This window comes from Apium graveolens, chromosome 7, assembly GCF_009905375.1.
Source record: "Apium graveolens cultivar Ventura chromosome 7, ASM990537v1, whole genome shotgun sequence".
Lineage (NCBI taxonomy): Eukaryota > Viridiplantae > Streptophyta > Magnoliopsida > Apiales > Apiaceae > Apium > Apium graveolens.
In genome coordinates, this window is record NC_133653.1 from 37,809,089 (window position 1) to 37,831,055 (window position 21,967).

The 21,967-nt window shown below is 36.7% G+C and overlaps 1 protein-coding gene and 1 long non-coding RNA gene across 4 annotated transcripts; both read right to left on the reverse strand.

The window, feature by feature from the left end:
- Positions 1–241: 241 nt before the first annotated feature.
- On the reverse strand, positions 242–1,618 carry LOC141670835 (uncharacterized). 3 transcript variants are annotated; one of them, XR_012554769.1, is made up of 4 exons: positions 1,272–1,614; positions 1,019–1,139; positions 745–877; positions 242–648 (listed from the first exon to the last, which is right to left on the reverse strand). It is a non-coding gene; the product is annotated as an uncharacterized LOC141670835 (long non-coding RNA). The 3 variants fall into 3 exon arrangements; XR_012554768.1 differs by having other exon boundaries at positions 745–882; positions 1,272–1,612; XR_012554767.1 differs by having other exon boundaries at positions 745–1,139; positions 1,272–1,618.
- Positions 1,619–10,165: 8,547 nt separating this feature from the next.
- LOC141673508 (cysteine-rich receptor-like protein kinase 44) lies at positions 10,166–16,657 on the reverse strand. The gene is made up of 7 exons (XM_074480257.1): positions 16,510–16,657; positions 16,242–16,372; positions 15,889–16,099; positions 15,552–15,757; positions 10,947–10,990; positions 10,657–10,807; positions 10,166–10,560 (listed from the first exon to the last, which is right to left on the reverse strand). Exons 1-7 carry the CDS (start codon positions 16,655–16,657, stop codon positions 10,201–10,203), a joined length of 1,251 nt encoding a protein of 416 aa, XP_074336358.1. The 3' UTR covers positions 10,166–10,200.
- Positions 16,658–21,967: the final 5,310 nt, after the last annotated feature.

The following is a 21,967-nucleotide window of genomic DNA, read 5'->3' on the forward strand; positions in this document are numbered from 1 at the left end:
ATTCATTTGAATACGTTTATACTTTGCTATGTTGCTTTAATAAGATTGCCTGGCAACAATTAATGTATGAGGATCTGGAAAAGTGTTGAGTGGTTTAAGTGCAGTGACACTGGCTGCATCGGACCAAATATGAATGTGCCTCTATTAGTGAACATTATATTTGCAATGAACATAGGCTAAATTGCACTTGGAACTATTTTACATTTTCACTTTGATGGCCAAAACAAATTAAGAAGTCGAGAGATGCATGGCTAATTGCACTTTTTCCATATACTTTAGATGTGATTGCTGGACTTTTGAAGAGGATTCGAAACAATGAAGAAGAATATTTGGTAAAATTCGAAGAATGCGGCAAGAAGAAGTAAAGAAGTGGAAGAAGGAACCTAAGAATTGGAAGAATATATGTATATTTTTGTTTGTGTTATGCTTGAAGTAAATTGGTGCTGATGCAAGTTATGTATCCTTCAGCTAATGTATGTGATGCATTTGTTATTGTTAATTTAATCTTCCTTTGTAGAACTAAATTGCACTTTAAAACAAAATGTCAAAAGGATCACGATATTTCCATTGATTTGCACGGTCAATACATGTTGCAATAATTCAAAGTTGTGTACTTCCAGACAACCCAAAAGCAGACCAAAATAGGTTCTGAGACAAACCAGAAGCAACATGATAAAACAACATAAGTTCCCAAAAGTATAAGCATACAAACCAAAGTTTGAAAATCACATTAAGGTCACATACCATACAAATATCATGATCAAATATGAGACTGCAGTCATTTCTTTGTTGCTGGTTTGAGACCCTTTTGTTTGAAGGTTGGCCTATATAAGCCCCATTCATTATTGTTGCTGGTTGTTGGATGGACCTTCTCCCTCTGGTCTAGAACAAGTACAAGTTGGTGTTAGTTTCTGCACATAATATTAAACAACTCAAAAAATCAAGTTAAGTTGATATGTGAATCTAAACTGCATGAATATAAAAGTTATCAAATACTCCTATTGCACATTTATTTTACAGGTTTTTGAATTATGCCCCTCTTTTCTTGCAAGTGACTTTGGTCTTTTAAATTGTTAAGTGAACTCCCTCTTCTGCTGCCTTTTGCACCTCTTCTGCTTCAAAACCACCTATTAATTCACCTAGGTAAGAGCCTTGATTAGTCAATGTTACATAGGCCATCGTAAACCATAAACAGGATAGGATAAAATAAGAATACTTAATCCTAGGTAAAAGGAAGCATCTACAGTTAATACAGAGGCAAATTTTCTTACCAAACTAGGCACAAACTCATAAATCAAAAGTCCTTCAGTTCCTTCTAAGCAAAAACCAAGAAGTCTAACTAAATTTCTGTGTTGCAATCGTGCCACTAGTATAATCTCGTTTTTGAATTCTTGTTCACCTTGTACTGAACCTCTAGAAAGCCTCCTCACTGCTACTTCTTGACCATTTTCAAAGTACCCTACAATTTTAAAAGGATAAGAGGTGAAAATTTGTGAGATTATACCATAACAAAAGAGAAGTTTATCAAAAGTTGTTAGAAAATGGAAAGTTTGAGGTATATTTTATATATGTTCTTGATATGATTTCTGGAAGCTAACACTTAGAGGTTGTTCCTTGACATGGGGACTTCAACTTTCATATTTGGATCTAAGACATTTTCTTAGTGGAATCCATGAATATATTGCGACAAAATGCTTGTTTGAAATGGGTTATGGGGATTTTGTCCCACATTGATATTGTAAAAGAAAGATATTGAGTTTATATAACACCTTGTGTATTGTTGTTTACAACTACTAGCATAAGTGGAATGCTTATGTGGCTTAGTGCTAGTGAGAACTCTTATATTTTTCTTTTCTATTACAAGTTTAATTATTTATATTGATTGTTTAATTATTAATATAAAATATATTGAGTAAGGATTATTTTAATCATACTCTGAATATATTTTTTAATATTAATATTAATTAATCAGGATATAATATAAATAATAAGGAAACCCCATTTTGTTTACTTTTTCCGTTTTGTTACTTGGTTTACCACATCGAGTAAAATAGAAGAAGAGTGACTTGAGATGCCTATATATTGAGAGGTACACTTGAGATAAATATGACACAAGTCTCGGTGCCTACCTCGCAAACATATATAAGTTGCATAGGTTTTTGGGCAAACTGAGGTGCGAGTCGCTGTTGATCATTGCTGGTTCTGTGGCTAGATTGATCTGTTGCTGTTTTATCCTGGAAGCGATATTGTTGTATTCCATCACAGCTTAAGTGGGGGGTAATTATCTCTTTAAGAACAGTCAAGTCCTCTTGAAGAGTTTGGCGACTCAACTGTTGTGTTCTTCTTCTTATCAAAATTTGGAAAGCGATGAGAGATAAGTTTTCTTTACTTTCTTTGTCAATTACAGTCTTTATAGTTTGTTATTGTCTTCGTGTTTTGTTTCGTTAGTTGGTTATTTGGTTATTTTTCTTGTTCTTGTTCTTGTTATTATATATATATATATATATATATATATATATAATTGCCCATTGTTGCTGTATAGTTAGAATTATAACCAACAATTTTGAAGAGATTATAGTTATATATAGTTAATTAGCAAGATGGTTAATGAAACTGGTAATGTTCCTAAAACTGTTGAGACTGGTTCTGGTTCTAGTGGTACTACTACCATTGACTGGACCACGTGTCGTTTCCCCAGCTAATTGATTTATCGGGTATGCCTAATAAATTCAGTGGTGGAGCTTCTTTTTCTTGTTGGCAGAAAAAAAAATGAAGCTTCGGTTAACGGTTAAGGGTCTATGGTCAGTGGTACAGTATGATCTTCCTGGGTTGGATCAAGAGAAAGCTAAATCTGTTAAGGTTTATGCTTGATGGGCTGAGAAGGATGGGGTGGCCAGGGCAGCCATTTTGGCAGCCTTGGAGAACACCTTATTCGATATTTATTCATCAGATCCCTATACTGCTAAAGTCTTATGGGATAAGCTGGACCAAACCCATAATACTGATTCTTAAGGTCTTGAGAAGTATTTTGTGGCTAGGTTTCTTGATTTCAAGTTGGTGGATGGGAAATCCATGAATGAACAGGTTCATGAGTTTGAGATTTTGGTTCATGCTTTGGGTGAGTCCGATATGGTCTTGCTTGAGAAGTTTTGAGTGATGTCTGTGATTGAAAAGCTCCCTAAGTCTTGGGAAGAGTTTTCTCTCTCCCTGAAAAGACAGAAAGGAAAGATCACATGGACTAACTTGATGTTGGACATCTCTGTACAGGAGCAGCACAAGTCCAAACAGGGACATGTGTTTCCTGTGGAACATGGGAGCTCGAAGGTGAATGTAGTGACTGAAGAAAGGTAGTCACTAAGAAGGATAACACTAAACCTGACAAGAACAAGGCTAAGAAACCAAAGGCGAAGAAACCATGTTGGTCTTGTGGACAGGTTGGTCATTGGAGCAAGGACTGTCCAAGTAAGAAAGCTAAGAAAGCTGGAGTGGTAACTCAAGCAAATACTGTGCTTGGACTTGGAACCATGAGTGGGCCAGTAGCTAACATGGTCATTGGTGAGGTTGTTGCCTCTGGAACCGATAACAGGTATGTTACTTACCACCCTGTACTACTTTCCACTTATCTGTCATATGATTGGTTGATTGATACTGGAGCTAATGTACATATTTGTGCTGATATTAGCTTGTTTGTATCTTATCAACAGTCATGGAGTGATAGTGACGATGGGGAATGCTAGTGCTGCACAAGTGCTTGGAATAGGAAACGTGGACCTGAAGTTTGCTTCTGGGCGGTTTCTATCTCTCACTAGAGTGCATCATGTTCCCTCTATTCGTAGAAATATTATAAGTGGAAGTTGTTTAGTTAAGAACGGCTTTGAACTTTCTTTAAAATGTAATAAAGTAGTTATTACTCATACTGGTACATTCTTTGGCAAGGGTTACCTGTCTAATGGTTTGTTTTTAATAAATGTTGAACCCGTTTTGGGTGGTTTTATTAATGATAGTGTTGCACCTTCTGTTAATTGTGTAGAATCATCTGATTTGTGGCACTTACGACTTGGTCATTTAAATTTTGGTGCTCTAAAGAATATGGTGAATTTAGAGTTGATTCCAAAATACGCCATTGATAAGAAATCTAAGTGTCAAGTGTGTGTAACTGCTAAACAAACAAGGAAACCTTTTCATAATGTTGTTAGGGATTCAGACTTGTTAGATTTAGTGCACTCAGACATATGTGAATTTGGTGGTGTGTTGACTAAGGATTACTGTAGATATTTCATTAACTTTATGGATGATTGTAGTAGATATTGTTTTGTTTATTTTCTTAAACATAAGGATGAAGCACTAGATAAATTCATTATGTATAAAAATGAAGCTAAAACACAAACTGGCAAAGTACTTAAACGTTTGAGGTCTGATAGAGGTGGTGAGTAACGAGTACCTTGTTTAATGAATTTTGCGCAAGCAATGGTATAGTTCATGAGGTCACTCCACCATACACACCTGAGTCTAATGGGATGGTAGAACGAAAGAACAGAACTTTTAAAGATACGATTAACAGTATGCTAATTAATTCTAGGTTACCTAAGTACATGTGGGGAGAGGCTCTGAATACGGCTTGCCATATTCTGAATAGAGTCCCTCTGAAACATATGGACAAGACACCATATGAATTATGGAGAAAGCGTAGGACAAGTTTGAGTTATCTTCGTGTGTGGGAGTGCCTTGCTAAGGTGCTTGTCCCTGAACACAAGAGAAAGAAACTGGGTCCGAAAACTGTTGCTTGTATCTTTCCGGGCTATCTTGAAACCACAATTGCTATGAGATTTTTAGTATTAAAATCTGACATAGATGGTATTGTGGCGAATACGATAGTTGAGTTTCGTGATGCAACTTTCTTTGAGGAAGTATTCCCAATGAAGACTGGTATACCTTTGGGTAGTTCTGAGCATGATCCCACTAACACATCAACTTCTATTCCTGATCATGTGGAAAAGATGACAAATGTTGGGGTGGATTCTGGTAGTAGCTCTACTCCTAATGAAGTAGAGGAACCTAGAAGGAGTAAGTGTGCAAAGGTAGTCAAGGACTTTGGAAGTGACTTTATCACTTACAATGTCGAGGATGAGCCTTTAACTTACCGTCAAGCCATGGATTCTTCGGAGTCAAGGAATTGGAAAGGCGCTGTAAAGAGTGAAATTGACTCAATTATTTCAAACGGAACATGGGAGTTAGTTGATCTCCCTCCTGGTTGTTCTACTATTAGATGTAAATGGATCTTCAAGATGAAGCTAAACCCTGATGGCTCAATAGATAAGTACAAGGCTAGGCTAGTTGCTAAGGGCTTTAGGCAAATGGAAGGCATCGATTATTTTGATACATATTCTCCAGTTGCCCGAATGACAACAATCAAAATGCTTATTGCATTGGCGTCAGTACATGGTCTTATCATCCATCAAATGGATGTAAAGACAGTTTTCCTTCATGGTGAGTTTGAAGGAGAGATTTATATGGATCAACCTGAGGGATTTGTTGCATCTGGTAATGACAGGAAAGTATGTAGACTAGTCAAGTCCATCTATGGCCTTAAACAAGCACCTATAGACTGGCATAAAAAGTTTGATGAAACTGTTTTAGACTTCGAGTTTTTAGTTAATGAAAGTGACAAGTGTGTCTACTATAAGGTTAGAGGTAATGATTGTGTGATCGTGTGCTTGTATGTAGATGATATCTTGTTATTTGGAACCAATATTGAGATTATTAACGAGACAAAGAGTTTCTTAAAGAGGCACTTTGAGATGAAGGATATGGGTAAGGCTAGCGTGATTCTTGGGATCAAGTTGACTCAGTCAACTGATGGAATAACTTTGTCACAATCTCATTATATAGAAAAATCTATACTTGAGAAGTACGGTTATTCAAATTGTAGAATCGCTAGTACACCATATGATTCAAAAGTTGCCTTAGTCAAGAATAGTTCAGGAGTTCCTGTGTCTCAGTTAAGGTATTCTCAGATTATTGGGAGTTTGTAATATCTTGCTAATGTGACTAGGCCAGATATTTCTTATTCTGTGTCTAAGTTGGCTAGATATACAAGCTGTCAAAAAAAGACTCATTGGGAGGTACTGGATAGAGTTCTTAGATATCTTAAGGGAACTATTTCCTTTGGCTTGCATTACCGGAGATTTCCGGGGGTACTTGAGGGGTACAGTGATGCAAGTTGGATAGCTAAGAAATATGGTTCCAATAGAGTGACTGGATATGTGTTTACCCTTGCGGGTGGAGCAGTGTCCTGGAAGTCTTCTAGACAGACTTTGATTACTCGGTCTACTTTTGAGGCTGAGTTGTGTGCACTTGATGCCACGGGGACGGAGGCTGAATGGTTACATGGACTCATGAGTATGTTACCTGTAGTAAGCAAGCCGCTTCCTGCCATTTCTGTTCATTGTGATAGCCGTACAACTATCGACAAAGTCAGAAGTGTAAAGTATAATGCTAAAACAAAGTGACACGTCCAAGTTAGACTAAAGTCTATTAGGGGTCTTATTTCTGATAGGATTATTGCTATAGAGTTCATAGGAACTCAGGATAATATAGCTGATCCGCTGACTAAAGGGCTTGAGCATGCTATAGTCCTTAAGTCGAGGTTGGGGATGGGACTGGTAACCCATCATAATTCATCAACAGCGGGAACCCAATACACCTGAGAGGAGATCCCTCGAAGTGTATTCAATGTGGTAATAACAAGTTGTAAGGATGTATTGGTAGTACCTCTATCATATACATTTAGATACTTATGTATCTGAGTCTATCCCCTATAAACCTTAAGAGGTACTTGAACTGCTAGTTAGCAAGAGTTATTTGAACTCTGAATGGGGTCAAGTCGTTTGACGAGATGATAGCAGTACATCTCTGGAGATGCCCAGCTAAGCGAATGTAATTATGTGGTCGCAATTAGAGGAAAGGGTTATTTCTCGAAACATTCGACGAATAGGATCGATACATGACCATTAACGTCTCAAAGCCGTAGATTGGCACCATAGCCTTTGACTTGTCGTCGTCTATGGAGTGTGGTTACACCCAACGGATAAAGATTCAAGGTGAAACATTCCATCTGTATCCGGTAGCCATCGAAGTAGAGGACTTAGGAGGGTTCAGACACGGAAGGGTACCGACTTTGAAAAACATATCATGTATAAAATCTGGTATGCAATTTGATTATGGATTTGTGGTGGATTGTTAGAAAATGGAAAGTTGGAGGCATATTTTATATATGTTCTTGATATGATTTCCGGAAGCTAACACTTGGAGGTTGTTCCTTGACATGAGGACTTCAACTTTCATATTTGGATCTAAGACATTTTCTTAGTGGAATCCATAAATATATTACGACAAAGTTGCTTGTTTGAAATGAGTTATGGGGATTTTGTCCCACATTGATATTGTAAAAGAAAGATATTGAGTTTATATAGCATCTTGTGTTAGTGTTGTTTACAACTACTAGCATAAGTGGAATGCTTGTGTGGCCTAGTGCTAGTGGAAACTCTTATATTTTTCTTTTATATTACAAGTTTAATTATTTATATTGATTATTTAATTATTAATATAAAATATATTGAGTAAGGATTATTTTAATCATACTCTGAATATATTTTGTAATATTAATATTAATTAATCAGAATATAATATAAATAATAAGGAAAACCCATTTTGTTTACTTTTTCTGTTTTGTTACTTGGTGTACCACATCGAGTAAAATAAAAGAATAATAACTTGAGATACCTATATATTGAGAGGTACACTTGAGATAAATATGACACAAGTCTCGGTGCCTATCTCGCAAACATATATGAGTTACATAGGTTTTTGGGCAAATTGAGGTGCGAGTCGTTGTTGATCATTGCTGGTTCTGTGGCTAGATTGATCTGTTGTTGTTTTATTCTGGAAGCGATATTGCTGTATTCCATCACAGCTTAAGTGGGGAGTAATAATCTCTTCAAGAACAGTCAAGTCCTCTTAAAGGATTTGGCGACTCAGCTGTTGTGTTCTTCTTCTTATCAGAATTTGAAAAGCGATAAGAGATAAGTTTTCTTTACTTTCTTTATCAATTACAGTCTTTATAGTTTGTTATTGCCTTCGTGTTTTGTTTCGTTAGTTGGTTATGTGGTTATTTGCCTTGTTCTTATTATTATATATATACTAGCTTATAACCCGTGCGATGCACGGATTGTTTTTAACATTCGATAGTTTTTAATAATATATTTTATAATATAATTTTCAATAGTTGAAAAATAAATTGAAGAATATAATAAATTATAACAATATATGTTTTATAATAATTTAAGACTTGACTGAAAATAAATAATATAATATAATATAATATATTGTTTAAATAAAGAATATAAAAGTTTAAATATAATAAGCTGTTGACGGGGTTCGAACCCTGAATCCATGAGAGCAGTTTAAATATTAATATAATAATATTTTATTATTGTATCCAATGGTTTTCATTTTTCTGACTTTAGATCTGACGGTTGTTATTTGTCGTATCAAACAACTGTACCGAGCAACTACCAAACAACTGTATCGAGCAACTACCAAATAGAGGGTGTTCTGCTTATAATAATATAGTATAAATAAATATATATAATTGTCCATTAAGTTAGAATTATACCCAACAAAAGTAACTCTAATTGATCCTATATTTTTCTGCTTTTGACAAGTGAAACATGTTATTTTACAAAGTAGCTAAAACATGTTTTTTTCAAAAACTTAAATTTTTGTTCACCTCGTAAACAGCTCCAAATCCACCTCGTCCAAGCTTATTGCTGTCTGGGAAGTTGTTTGTAGAATATTCTGCTGCACTGAAGTCGTATAACTGCAGGGATTCCATGGTGCTTGTATCTTCCACAGTGCCGGCTATGGGGTGTATTCATTTCAGATTTTAAAGAATTGTTAATAATCTATAGATTTTAAAAGATTTTCGTTGATTTCAATTCTTCGTGGATTTTGATGGAGTTGATCCAAAATCTTGTAGATTCTTGCAGATTTTGTGGAGTTTTTTAGAAATTCATCAAAATCTCATATATTTTGAAGAGATTTCAAGATATTAAAAATGTACTAACAAATCCATCAAAATCCACAACTTTTTTAAATAAAAGAAAATTCATGGATTTTTGAATACCATTAGATTTTGATGAATTTTTTAAAATCCAAATTGAATACCACCAAATTTTGATTGACTTTTTAAAATCTAAATTGAATACACTCAGAGTTTAAAAAACTTTTTTCAATCCTTCTTAAATATCTTCAGATTTTAAAGAATTATTTAAATTCCAAATTGAATACCCCTGATTTCTAAAATCTATAAAAATCTTTCAAAATCTCAATTGAATACACCCCTAAAAAATAAACAGATAAACAGAGACACTATTTGATGGACAAACATATCCATTGCACTAGATATGATGGTAACACAACATATTGCAATATATGTTTTCCTAGATGACACTTAATTGATATAAACAAGTAAATACAATCCCTAGCCCTAAAAACATTTCAAGTAATGACGAAAGAGAAATTACAATATCCTGGTAATTGGACGGTGCTTTGTCTTTCTTTTAAAGATGCAGAAATAATAAGCAAGAGCATAGCAACATTAGAAATCACAACTGCGGTTATGATGACTGTTCTCACAGCACTACTATCTTTGCCTGCAGAAAGGAAGGAAAGTCTTCATATTACTCTAATATGGACTAAAATATATCAAGGGAAAAAATGCAACTTAAAAGGAGACTGAAAATCTGTTCTTTACCAGGAGGCGTGGATGGGGTGGTGGCGGAGACAGCTGTTGCCTTGGCGGTGGTGCATCAACAGGTGTAATTTCGTTAAAAAAACATGTGATCTCATAAATAAGGTTACAGCTAGGGTTAAAAATTTGCAATCCAATTCTACCACTACAACATAATGTCGGTTCTCCAACAACCGTATCAAAGCAATCATTGCACTGTGTTAAAGATCAATCACAAGTCATTACATCATGTTACAATACAAATATACAAATTTTGTCTTTTAACTTAAATATAAATATAAAATTTTGCATACAATCAAACACAAGTCATTACACTCATGACAAATAAAAATCCAAATGATTGCTAAATTGATCATAGTTTAGCTTTCAGAAACAAAATTAAACACTCGTTATCGTGGATAGAGATCGGTGATTGAAGCCTCGTTGATAGAGTACTTGACAGAATTATCTGTGCTGTTTTTAGAATTGTTGCTTGCCCGAGAATCAGTATTTTCTGTAAGCAATGGCACTTCAGTGTCAATGGTACTGTGCATAAAGAAAGCAGGCTCTGAAGGTACAGCAAGGCTAAGAGAGAAGCTGTTGAGCATAAGCACCACTGAAGCCATGGTAGGCCTTTCCCTAACATTTTCTTGTACGCATAGTAGCCCAATGTGAATACATCTTATCATTTCGTGTAATGATCCCGAACTGTTTCTTAGTATTGGATCTATGACATTAGATGGAGTCCCTTCTCGCCAGTTCTTCCATGCCTGAAAGTACTCAGTATGATCATATATAATAATAGCACTAAATTTATAGATTTGATGTAAGAATGTTGTCGAAAATAATTGTATAATGCAACTTACAAAGCTAGCAAGGTCCTCAACATTCTCCCCGTTCCGAAAATTATGGTTCTTCTGACCACTAAGTAATTCCAAAACTAATACACCAAAGCTGAAGACGTCAGACTTAACAGAGAACTGGCCATACATTGCATATTCGGGTGCCATATATCCACTGCAATGTACAATAAGATATAGGTTAAATAACTCATTTTTAAGGGTACTAAGGAAATTAGTCATCACTATATGCTGTTTCTGTATGTGGTGGCCCTTGTACTTTTGCCTACTACTGCAGAAATGGTTTCAACACTTACTATGTTCCCACAATTCTATTTGTGATCGCTTGAGTTTCTGTTAGCTGAAATGACTCTTGAAGCTGATAATCAGGAGCTGATTTCTTCCTGATATAATTAAGGAACATGAATATCTCTTTATGCTAATTAGTAGGCATCAAGTTATTACCATATTTCATTGTAACTGTTAGCACAATTTGCTGCAATAATGTTGCTGCTATGCAGTATAAGTAAGGCCTTAGTTATCAATAAAATTATTATCTCCAGCTTTCTACATCTTACTTCTCTAGCCTGTAATTTTATTCCATATCCAACATATTGGTATCGGAGCTCTAGTCTTAAGGGACTTGTGAGATGTAAGAAAAACCTCAGACACACATCCTAAACACAAACACACACCACAAAAATACAAACAGAAACACAAAAACACTCAAACACACCTCCAAAAACACAACACACAAACAGACACACACAAACACAAAAACCAAAAATCTTTGATTCAAAATGGATTCGGATCATACATTCACCAGCATTGCACCTCCTGCTTTCGATGGTGAAAACTTCCATATTTGGGCAGCGAGAATGGAAGCTTACCTGGAGGCAAATGATCTATGGGAACCGGTTGAAGAGGATTACGAACTTCCTGCCTTACCAAATAATCCAACCATGACTCAGATTAGACATCATAAGGAAAGGAAGACCAAAAAGGCAAAGGCAAAAGCTACCCTGTTTGCCGCTGTCTCATCAGATATATTCACAAGAATTATGACCATGAAGACTGCATTTGAAATCTGGAATTTCCTCAAAAGCGAGTACGAAGGAGATTATAGAATCAAAGGAATGCAGGTGCTGAATGTAGTCAGAGAATTTGAGATGCAAAGAATGAAAGAAACCGAAACAATTAAGGTATATTCTGATAGACTTCTTGGAATTGCTAACAAAGTTAAACTCCTTGGAACTGATTTTCCAGATTCCAGAATTGTTCAAAAATTACTTGTTACACTTCTTGAGAAATTTGAAATTACGATTTCATCGCTGGAAAACTCCAAAGATTTGTCAAGCATTACCTTGGCAGAATTGTTAAATGCACTGAAGGCACAGGAACAAAGGAGACTCATGAGGAAAGAAGGATCAGTGGAAGGTGCCTACCAAGCTAAATTTCAGAGCAACAATGGAGGAAAAAACAGAATGTGGCAGAACAAAAACAACAAGCCCGGAGAATTTGAGAGCAACAAAAACAATGACACTCGAGTCTTTCCACCCTGCTCCTACTGCAAAAAAACTAATCATCCTCCAAACAAGTGTTGGTGGAGACCAGATGTAAAGTGTCACAAATGTGGTCAGCTTGGACATATGGAAAGAATATGCAAGTCTCAGCAAGAAGTCAAAGCCGCTGAAAATCAGTACGAAGATGAAGAATAATTATTTGTAGCATCATGTTTTTCCACCAACAGCTCAGCAGAAAGTTGGCTTATAGATAGTGGTTGTACAGACCACATGACATATGATCGTGAACTCTTTAGAGATCTTGATGAGGCTGTTGTTTCTAAAGTCAGAGTTGGAAATGGAGCATATATCGCAGCAAAAGGCAAAGGAACAGTAGAAATCCACTCTCATACAGGTTCAAAATTTATTTCCAATGTCTTGTACGTTCCCGAAATCAATCAAAACCTTTTGAGTGTTTCTCAGTTGATAGAAAAAGGCTACAAAGTGCTGTTTGAAGATAACCATTGCGTCATTAAAAATTCAAAAGATGAAGATATTTTCAAAGTTCAAATGAGAGGCAAAAGTTTTGCCTTAGATCTGATCAAAGAAGAGCAAGCTGCTATACACAAAGAAGACGCTGACACAATGTTATGGCATAAAAGGTTAGGGCACTTCCATCATGCTGCTATACTTTTTATGGAGAAGAACGATATGGTGAGAGGGTTGCCTGTGTTAGAGAAGGAGCCACCAAATTGTGTTGCTTGTCGGTATGGAAAGCAAAATAGACTTTCTTTCCAACAAAATAATGCTTGGAGGGCCAAAGAAAAGTTACAATTGGTGCATACTGATGTTGCTGGACCCATGAGCACACTATCATTAAATGGCAGTAAGTACTATCTTGCATTTATTGATGATTATTCAAGAATGTGCTGGTTTTATGAAACAGAAATCTGAAGTTGCTGAAATTTTTGGTGCTTTTAAAACTTTGGTTATGAATCAAAGCAAGTGCAAAATCATGATGATCAAATCTGATAATGGCACTGAATACACATCTGAAAAATTTAACAAGTTTTGTAGAGATGCAAGCATTGAGCATCAGTTGACAGCACCATACACTCCTCAACAGAACAGTGTTGTGGAGAGAAAAAATCGGACAATTATGGAGATGGCGAGGTGTTTACTCCATGACAAAGGGCTGCCAAAGAAATTTTGGGCCGAGGCTGCAAATACGGCTGTCTTCTTACTGAACAGACAGCCAACAAAAGCTTTAAGAAGGGTGACTCCATTTGAAGTGTGGTATGAATACAAACCCAAGTTGAATAATTTGAAAACATTTGGTTGTATTTGTTTCTCTCATATCCCTCAGGTTAAGAGAGACAAATTGGATAAGAAATCAGAATCAGCAATTTTTATAGGCTACACCTCAAATGCCTATCGGATCTACCAACCACAAAACAACAAAATCATAATTAGCAGAGATGTTCATTTCCTTGAGGCTGAAAAATGGAATTGGGAAAAAGACGAGCAGGATATGAGTCAAGAGAAAAATGATGATGTGGATGACGAACCTGTTAGAGGAACCAGACCACTCTCCAAGATTTATGAAAAATGTAATGTGGCTTTATTGGAACCAGCTGGGTATGAAGAAGCTGCAAAGGATCAGAAGTGGATAGTTGCAATGCAGGAGGAGCTCAAAATGATCGAAAAAAATCAGACATGGGAGTTGGTGGACAAGCCTAAACACAAGAAAGCTATAGGAGTCAAGTGGATTTATAGAACCAAGTTGAATCCTGATGGTACAGTAAACAAGTATAAGGCAAGACTTGTTGTCAAAGGGTATGCTCAGATATATGGGGTAGATTTTTCTGAAACTTTTGCACCAGTTGCGAGGATGGAAACTATAAGAATGTTGCTGGCTCTTGTTGCGCAAAATGGCTGGATATTACATCAAATGGACGTCAAATCAGCATTTTTGAATGGTTTTCTGGAGGAGGAAATCTTTGTCGAACAGCCTTAAGGTTTTGTTTGTCAAGGACAAGAGGATAAGGTATACCGGCTAATAAAAGCTTTGTATGGCTGTATACAAGCGCCAAGGACCTGGTACAGCAGGATTGATACTCATATGTTAAACTTAGGCTTTACAAAAAGTCTAAGTGAAGCCACACTTTATGTCAAAAAGGCTGATGGTGAAATTCTCATTGTGTCATTATACGTTGATGATTTACTTGTAACAGGTAGCAGCTTGAACCAGATTGAGAAGTTTAAAGATGAAATGAAAAATGTGTTCGAGATGACTGATCTTGGACAAATGACTTTCTTTCTTGGCATGGAGGTGCAGCAAAATAATAATGAGATATTCATTTGTCGGAAGAAATATGCCAAAGAAATTCTCATGAAGTTTCACATGGAGGAGTGCAAGGTTACTTCAACCCCAATGAATAACAAAGAGAAGTTTTGCGAAAAAGATGGTGCTCCTAAAGTTGATGAAGAACTCTACAGAAGTTTAATTGGATGCTTGATGTATCTAACCACAACTAGGTCGGATATCATGAATGCGGTAAGTATCCTTTCAAGGTATATGCATTGTGCTAGTCAAATTCATTTTCAAGCAGGAAAAAGAATTTTGCGATATGTTAAAGGTACAACTGATTATGGAGTAAAGTTCAGTAAAGTTGAGAATTTTAAACTCCATGGTTATGCTGATAGCGATTTGGGTGGATGTGAAGATGATATGAAAAGCACCACAGGTTTTTGTTTTAGCTTTGGTTCGGGAATGTTCTCTTGGAGTTCAAAAAAACAAGAAATAACTGCTCAATCCACGGCTGAGGCAGAATTCGTAGCCGCTACTGCTGCAGTAAATCAAGCCTTATGATTGAGAAAGATTATGATGGATCTGCACATGAAACAACAAGAAGGCACACCAATATTTGTGGACAACCAAGCTGCAATTGCAATTGCCGACAAACCAGTGTTTCATGATAAAACCAAGTATTTCAAGATCAAGTTTTATTTTCTTAGAGAAGTCCAGAAGGAAGGTGAAGTGAAACTAATTCATTGCAGTTCAGAAGTTTAAAGAGCCGACATCCTAACAAAAGCACTTCCAAAGAATAGATATGAGTTATTGAGACACAAGCTTGGTGTTTGCAGCTCCAGAGTCAAGGAGGAGTGTTAGCTGAAATGACTCTTGAAGCTGATAATCAGGAGCTGATTTCTTCCTGATATAATTAAGGAACATGAATATCTCTTTATGCTAATTAGTAGGCATCAAGTTATTACCATATTTCATTGTAACTGTTAGCACAATTTACTGCAATAGTGTTGCTATAAGTAAGGCCTTAGTTATCAATAAAATTATTATCTACAGCTTTCTACATCTTACTTCTCTTACATATTAGCTTGTAATTTTATTCCATATCCAACAGTTTCATCCAAGTTGAATAGCCTTGCCATGCCAAAATCTGCAATTTTAGGATTCATCTCTGCATCTAGCAAAACATTGCTAGCTTTTAAATCTCGATGAATAATCCTTAGTCTAGAATCCTCGTGAAGGTACAGAATTCCCCTAGCAACTCCACTTATGATCTTGTATCGTCTTTCCCAGTCCAAATATGAACGTTTTGCAGAATCTACAATATAGACAAGTACAAGTATACAACCATACATTACCATTTGTTACCTATCATTTTAGCAATTATAAACGATATATAAGCAATGAAAGACAGGTAAGAGTGCCTATATATTATACTAAATAACATACCAAATATGAAGTGATTGAGACTTGCATTTGGCATAAACTCATAGATGAGAAGTCTTTCAGTTCCTTCAAAGCAGAAACCAATGAGTCTAATTAAATTTCTGTGCTGCAGTTTTGCCACCAACATGACTTCATTTATGAATTCTTGTTGACCTTGATTTGAACCTCTAGAAAGCCTTTTCACAGCTATTTCTTGACCATTTTGAAATATACCCTACAGAAGTATACATAAAGAGTGGAAAATAACTAATGTAGAACAATTTCGAGAAACTAAAGTTAATCAACTTCGGCAGGATGCATTATTTTGCTTCCGGTCACAAATTAGCAAATATATTTCACTTGAACTATAGTCTTACCTTGTGAACAGATCCAAATCCACCTTCTCCAAGTTTATTGCTATCCGAAAAATAGTTTGTAGCAAGTTGGACAGTACTAAAGTCATATTGCAAGGATTCTATGTTACTTATATCTTCCACAATGTCATCATCTGAAGAACGCACAACAATAAATCAAGAAACATGACAATGTTTAGTAACAGGTTATGACCTAGTTTCAACAACAAGTCTATCTCCTATAATAATTAAAAAACTTCAACTTATTTCAGAAAAAGAATTACAAACTTACTCGATCTGCCAGTAGGTATCCTCTGCTTTCGCTTTCTTTTAAGGATCCAAAACAAAACAAGCAGGAACGTAGCAAAACCAATGACGAGAATAACAGGAATAATTATAATTAGAGTAATTGGCAGTTTGTAACCTACTTTTATTTTCATTTTTGCGATTTGGGTCTACATTATTTTCTCTGTCAATTTGCACCCCGTAAAATTAATTTCGCTTCTATTTGCACCCCATTAACGACTTTCCATCCAAGATGACCGTTAACTTTAACGGAATCGGGGGCATTTCAGTAAATTGCTAATTAAAACAAAAGAAAATAAGAGTAATTGTCACTTTGTAACCCATTTTTTTGGGCGTTTTTTCAATTTGGGTATATATTATGTTCCTTGCAAGTTGCACCTTTAACTTTAAATTTCACTTTGTTTTGCACCCACTTTTATATCAGGGGTAAAATCGGAAATTTCTGGTCTTCAAGAACAAATCGCCGGATCCTTAGATTTCCCGGTCCAAACCAACAAATAAATACATGAATCGATTATAAATAGGGCTAAGCATAACCGAACCAAAACCGAAAAACTGAACTGAACCGTACTAATTTGGTTCGGTTTAGTCCTGATTTTTCAGAAATTTGTTCTATTCGGTCTGGACCAAATATACCGAAATAAATTCGGCTCGATCCGGTTCTTTTAAAAAATATTTCGGTCCGAACTGAATAGATTGAATAAACCAAATCATAAATACACTAATTTATATTATATATTTTACATATATCTTAAAAATTATAATTATAATTTTTAATTTTTAATTGTTTATACACCGGTAGAACTCTACATATCACTTTACTTTAATTATATTTTAGAGTTCATATTTTTAGGTTTGAAATTTTTATTACAATTTTATTTTTTAAAAAAAATTCAGTTCGTTCGGTCCAAAACCGAACCAAACCGAATTATTTCGGTTCGGTCCGGTCCATAATACAATTTCGGTCCGGTTTGGTCCAAGAAAAAGTGATAATTCGGTTTTTCAGTCTATTCGGTTCGGTCCGGTTTTGGACCGCACCGACCGAATGCTCAGCCCCATTTGCAAATAACAAGCAAAAGTTATCTGTAATATCAAATTTCGTGAAAAATGCCCGAAAATCAAACCCCCAATTCGAAATAAGAATCATATATGGAGTTTAATTTTTTATTTTAGCGAATATGGATCGGCCTATTAAATATTCGCTCCATTTATAATTGGATTTTTTTTATTGGATCGAATCCTGGATCGAATATTTAATATGCCGATCCGTATCCGCTAAAATAAAAATTAAACTCGATTCTAGGATTCTTTTTCCGAATTGGGAGTTTAATTTCCGGGAATTTTTTATTAAATTCGATATTACAGATATCTTTTGCTTGTTATTTGCAACCGATTCATGTATTTATTTGTTGGTTTGGACTGGGAAATCTAAGGATTCGGCGATTTGTTCTTGGAGACCCTAAATATCCGATTTTACTCATGATATAAAAGTTAAAAACGTTCAAGGGGTGCAAAATAAAGCGAAATTCAAAGTTTAAGGTGCAACTTGCAAGGAAACATAATATAGACCCGAATTGAAAAAACGCCCAAAGAAATGGGTTACAAAGTGCCAATTACTCTTATTTTCTTATGTTTTAATTAGTAATTTACTGAAATACCCCCGCTTCCGTTAAAGTTAACGGTCATCTTGGATGGAAAGTCGTTAGTGGGGTGCAAATATAAGCGAAATTAATTTTATGGGGTGCATGTTGACAGAGAAAATAATCTAGACCCAAATCGCAAAAATGAAAATAAAAGTGGGTTACAAACTGCCAATTACTCTTATAATTATAGTTCGCTTGTTACTGTCACCATCTTTGCCAGAACCTGCAGAAAAAACAATTGATAGTATTAAGATATAAATATTCGAAAATGTATGGCAAAGGGAGATTCATCATCTAAGCAGAAGGGGGCACTGATTGCAAAACTGGAGGTAGCTGCGTCAGTGGAGGAGGAACATCAATGACAGTTTCATTGTAAAAATGATTAGTTGCAAATTTAACCTGACAGCTGGGGTTAAATATATGTCCTCTTCTATTTCCACTACAACATGTTGGTATTAATCCCACAACACCATCAATACATTCATTGCACTGTGTCGAAGATAGATCAGGACTACACTGCATAAGCCCATAGATAGGCCAAATGTCCTGCCCAGTTATGTTTCCTGTGGCAAACTTTTCTTTTATAACTTGTCCCTTCAAGATATTCAACAAGTCTCTGAGGTCCGTGTTGAACTTCACCATATCACTTGTATTACTTTGAGTTGGTGCGATGTACACAGTTGGCCAAGTTTCAATGTTGTAAAATGTCGAACTATTTGAGTATCTTAGCACGCATTCATCATAACATATATATGCCTCCTTTGTGAAATTACACAATTCTCGTAACCTTTTTATCGAGTCCTTGACACAACTTCTGCATATATCAGGTTGAACATCGCCTCTACAATACACAAGGGCATAAACTTTGTCCGGTTCTTTGCCCACGGAAGCATTATAGAAACCGGAGTTGCTACTGTTTGCGGCTGAGATGAGGGTGGCTTGAGCGCGGTAGATTTGTTTAATAAATGCTGGTACTAGTGTAATTAACATCAGCGTCACGACAAGCATGGTTATAAAAATCTGAGCGAATAACAGAAACACTGCATATGAATATGCATAAAATCAACAGAGATGATCCTGGAGAGGCTACTGCTGTCATTGTTTAGCTTGTAGGTGATTTGCCTTCTTCTACTGACTACTGTCGGTAAATTCTATAAATTGTGTTATATGTGCATTTTATTAAATGTTCCGTTCGTACGAGATGCGTGGAATGAGTCCATGCAGAAACGTAAATTTTGTGCGTGATAACTAGAGGTGGTCATACGATCGGGTCGGGCGTGCCGTACCGAATTTTCGGCGGTCCGGTTCAATGCTCAGATAACTCGTGACCGGCCCGTGGTAGTGAACGAGTCGTGCCGAGTCGGGCCGGTTTGATGAAACAATGAGCCGTGTTCGGTACGTGAATTAGACGAATTTCCCGAGTTAGGCGAGTTCTACGAATAGGCAGTTCACTTATAACTGCTGTGTAGTAGGGACCTGAATCCGCGACCCTCATGGAGGTGCTTTTCCTCATAAGCTGCTATACCTTTGAAGTGCTATTATAAAGTAAATAGCCGGAGAATGAAATACCTTATTTTCCAACCAAAAAAACTCTCTTTTTTTAAGGAAATGTTTTTCGAGCTGGGATATCCTTATGCAAGGTTCACTTTCCTGGTCAGAAAGGGGACAAGAACTAACAACTGAACGAGTGAAACGGAGTTCACAACGGAAGAGTGATGGCATGCCATGCCGGGCAGGTGAGATCAAATAGATGATAAGTACTAAAACAACTGGGAACCCCCATCTCCAACCGATGGAAGAGGGGCAGCGGCCCAAAGGCAAGAGACGGCATAGCTCGAGTAGAGCTAATAGTTCCGGAACTTCATCATTATTAATCCTAGCCGGGTTAGAGCCATACATAGGTAATAGCATGTCCCAATGCTATCTCCCTCGAAGTTGTTGTTCAATATGATCTTGTTTTTGGGGGGAGGATCCACTAAATGGACCAACGTAGCACTGTCGGGTCGATAGCCCTTGATCCGAGTTTTCGCTTGAAAGAAGCGCAACTTTTAGGATTTACTATTCTAATTTATAAAGGTGAAGGGAGCCAAACATGTAGTCTCATTGTGTAAGTTGGCACCCCCTTACTTCGTTGTATGCAATGAATTTCATTGTTCAGATCAAGGCGCATCTGTCTTAGGTACCCCACCTATACCTATAAATATCATATATGCACCGCTGCTGATCCTTTGTCCCTTTCTAAATCCAGCTTCAACCGAGCATACGTCTGCCGCGGGAACAGGAAGCACGGAAATGGACTGAAGTCTTTCCCGTTGGAAGGCTGGGGGGCGAAGCTGGTGGAGGATCAGGAGAAGAAAGCGGGCAGTGTATAATAGAAAAGGGAGACTGGGAAAGAGCAGGGCTTGAACTACCGGTTCGAGCTCACAGGATAGAAAGGATTCCTTTGAACGCTATATTGATAGTTCCATGTAGTCAAGTTGATGGCACATATTTTATCTGCCTCTACTTCCTCAATATCAATGAATATATAGCTTGAACCCCCAAACCCTGAATTCGAAATGTCGTAAGCGATGTTCGAAATCACTGAATGTGTATTGATTGCCGCTTGAGTAGGTAGGATAAGTCTCGGAATCAGCATTGGGGTTCTTTAGATTATGCCGACCCAAAAGCTATTCCGCGGGTTGGCCACCTCGTGCAATGTGTCAGTAGCAAGGCAGTAGACACGGGCGGTCAATCTTGCTTAATCACACACAGTAGCCTATAGTCTTGTATGCTAACTCTCTATACAGTATATTAGCTAGTCTTGCTAAGTAGCTTATAAACAAGCCATATAGAGTAGCAAGTAAACAACCTCTCTTTCGGATTCTTGTTTACTATAATAGGGTTACCGCAGTTGTTACAGACTCGGGTTATATGGCGGTAGTTATCTTGGGTATTCTTGTTTACTATATATAAAAGTACTTAGCAAGAGTTGCTAATAATAATATATAGTTTTATAAGCATATACTTGCTATTGTATATATAGGTATATAAGCATGTATAGCTACTTTACTATAGACTCTCGCAGTAACACTTGAGTAATAGAATCTAATCTCTGCATTCGATACGGTAGCATCTCTATTGTATAGTATTCAGAGTGTATCGTATCGAGAAAGAATCTGTTTAGTAGTCGATGGTAGAAGGAGCTAAAGAGCTAAGAAGCTCAAGTTGCTCCTGTTCCTGTTGTTATAGTAGCTATTGATGGGCCGTTACGGAAAGCAGCCAAGTAGCTCGTCGTTCCTTAGCGTATAACACTAAGTAAATAAACTTCCTGTAGCTCTTGTTTCTTGCTATTTCCTCTGTAATATAGGACGGTAGTCCGGTGTGTACATTGAGTTGCTTATAACTCTCATTCTGTAGCCGAAAGGGAGCTAGGAGCATACATAAGCTACTTAGAGCATACAAGACTCTGACAGCTACTTTGCAATAAATAGGTAGGGCACCTAGGTTCTTCGGATAGATAGCGACTTAAAGTGCCTTGAGTCAGCGCGGGTGACGTCTAGCTTCCAAGCATGGGATATCCAGGAGAGGATGAAAGCAAATTTGCTTTCAACATGGGCGGAGGCAGCCATATTCTAGATTCTAGAAAGATTTATGACCGATGGATCTGGTACTGGACAATTGATTCATTATTTAGCCTTTAGCCCTCCCGGTCAGTGTCAAGCGGATGGCACTTCGTAAGATGGATTCCAATAGCTTGGTCTCTTTCTCAAGTTTCCACCCACGCACGGTCTTCACTTCTTCCATAGGCCCACAGGGAGA

Bases quoted from the DNA above. Each gene is read 5' to 3' on its own strand.
- LOC141673508 (XM_074480257.1), bottom strand. From the start codon at position 16,657: ATGAAAATAAAAGTAGGTTACAAACTGCCAATTACTCTAATTATAATT. The intron at 10,991-15,551 runs GTTGGATATGGA...GAGTCATTTCAG, and splicing joins TATTCAACTTGGATGAAACT to CTAACAGAAACTCAAGCGAT. The intron at 10,561-10,656 runs GTAAGTTGCATT...GAGTACTTTCAG, and splicing joins TTGAGGACCTTGCTAGCTTT to GCATGGAAGAACTGGCGAGA.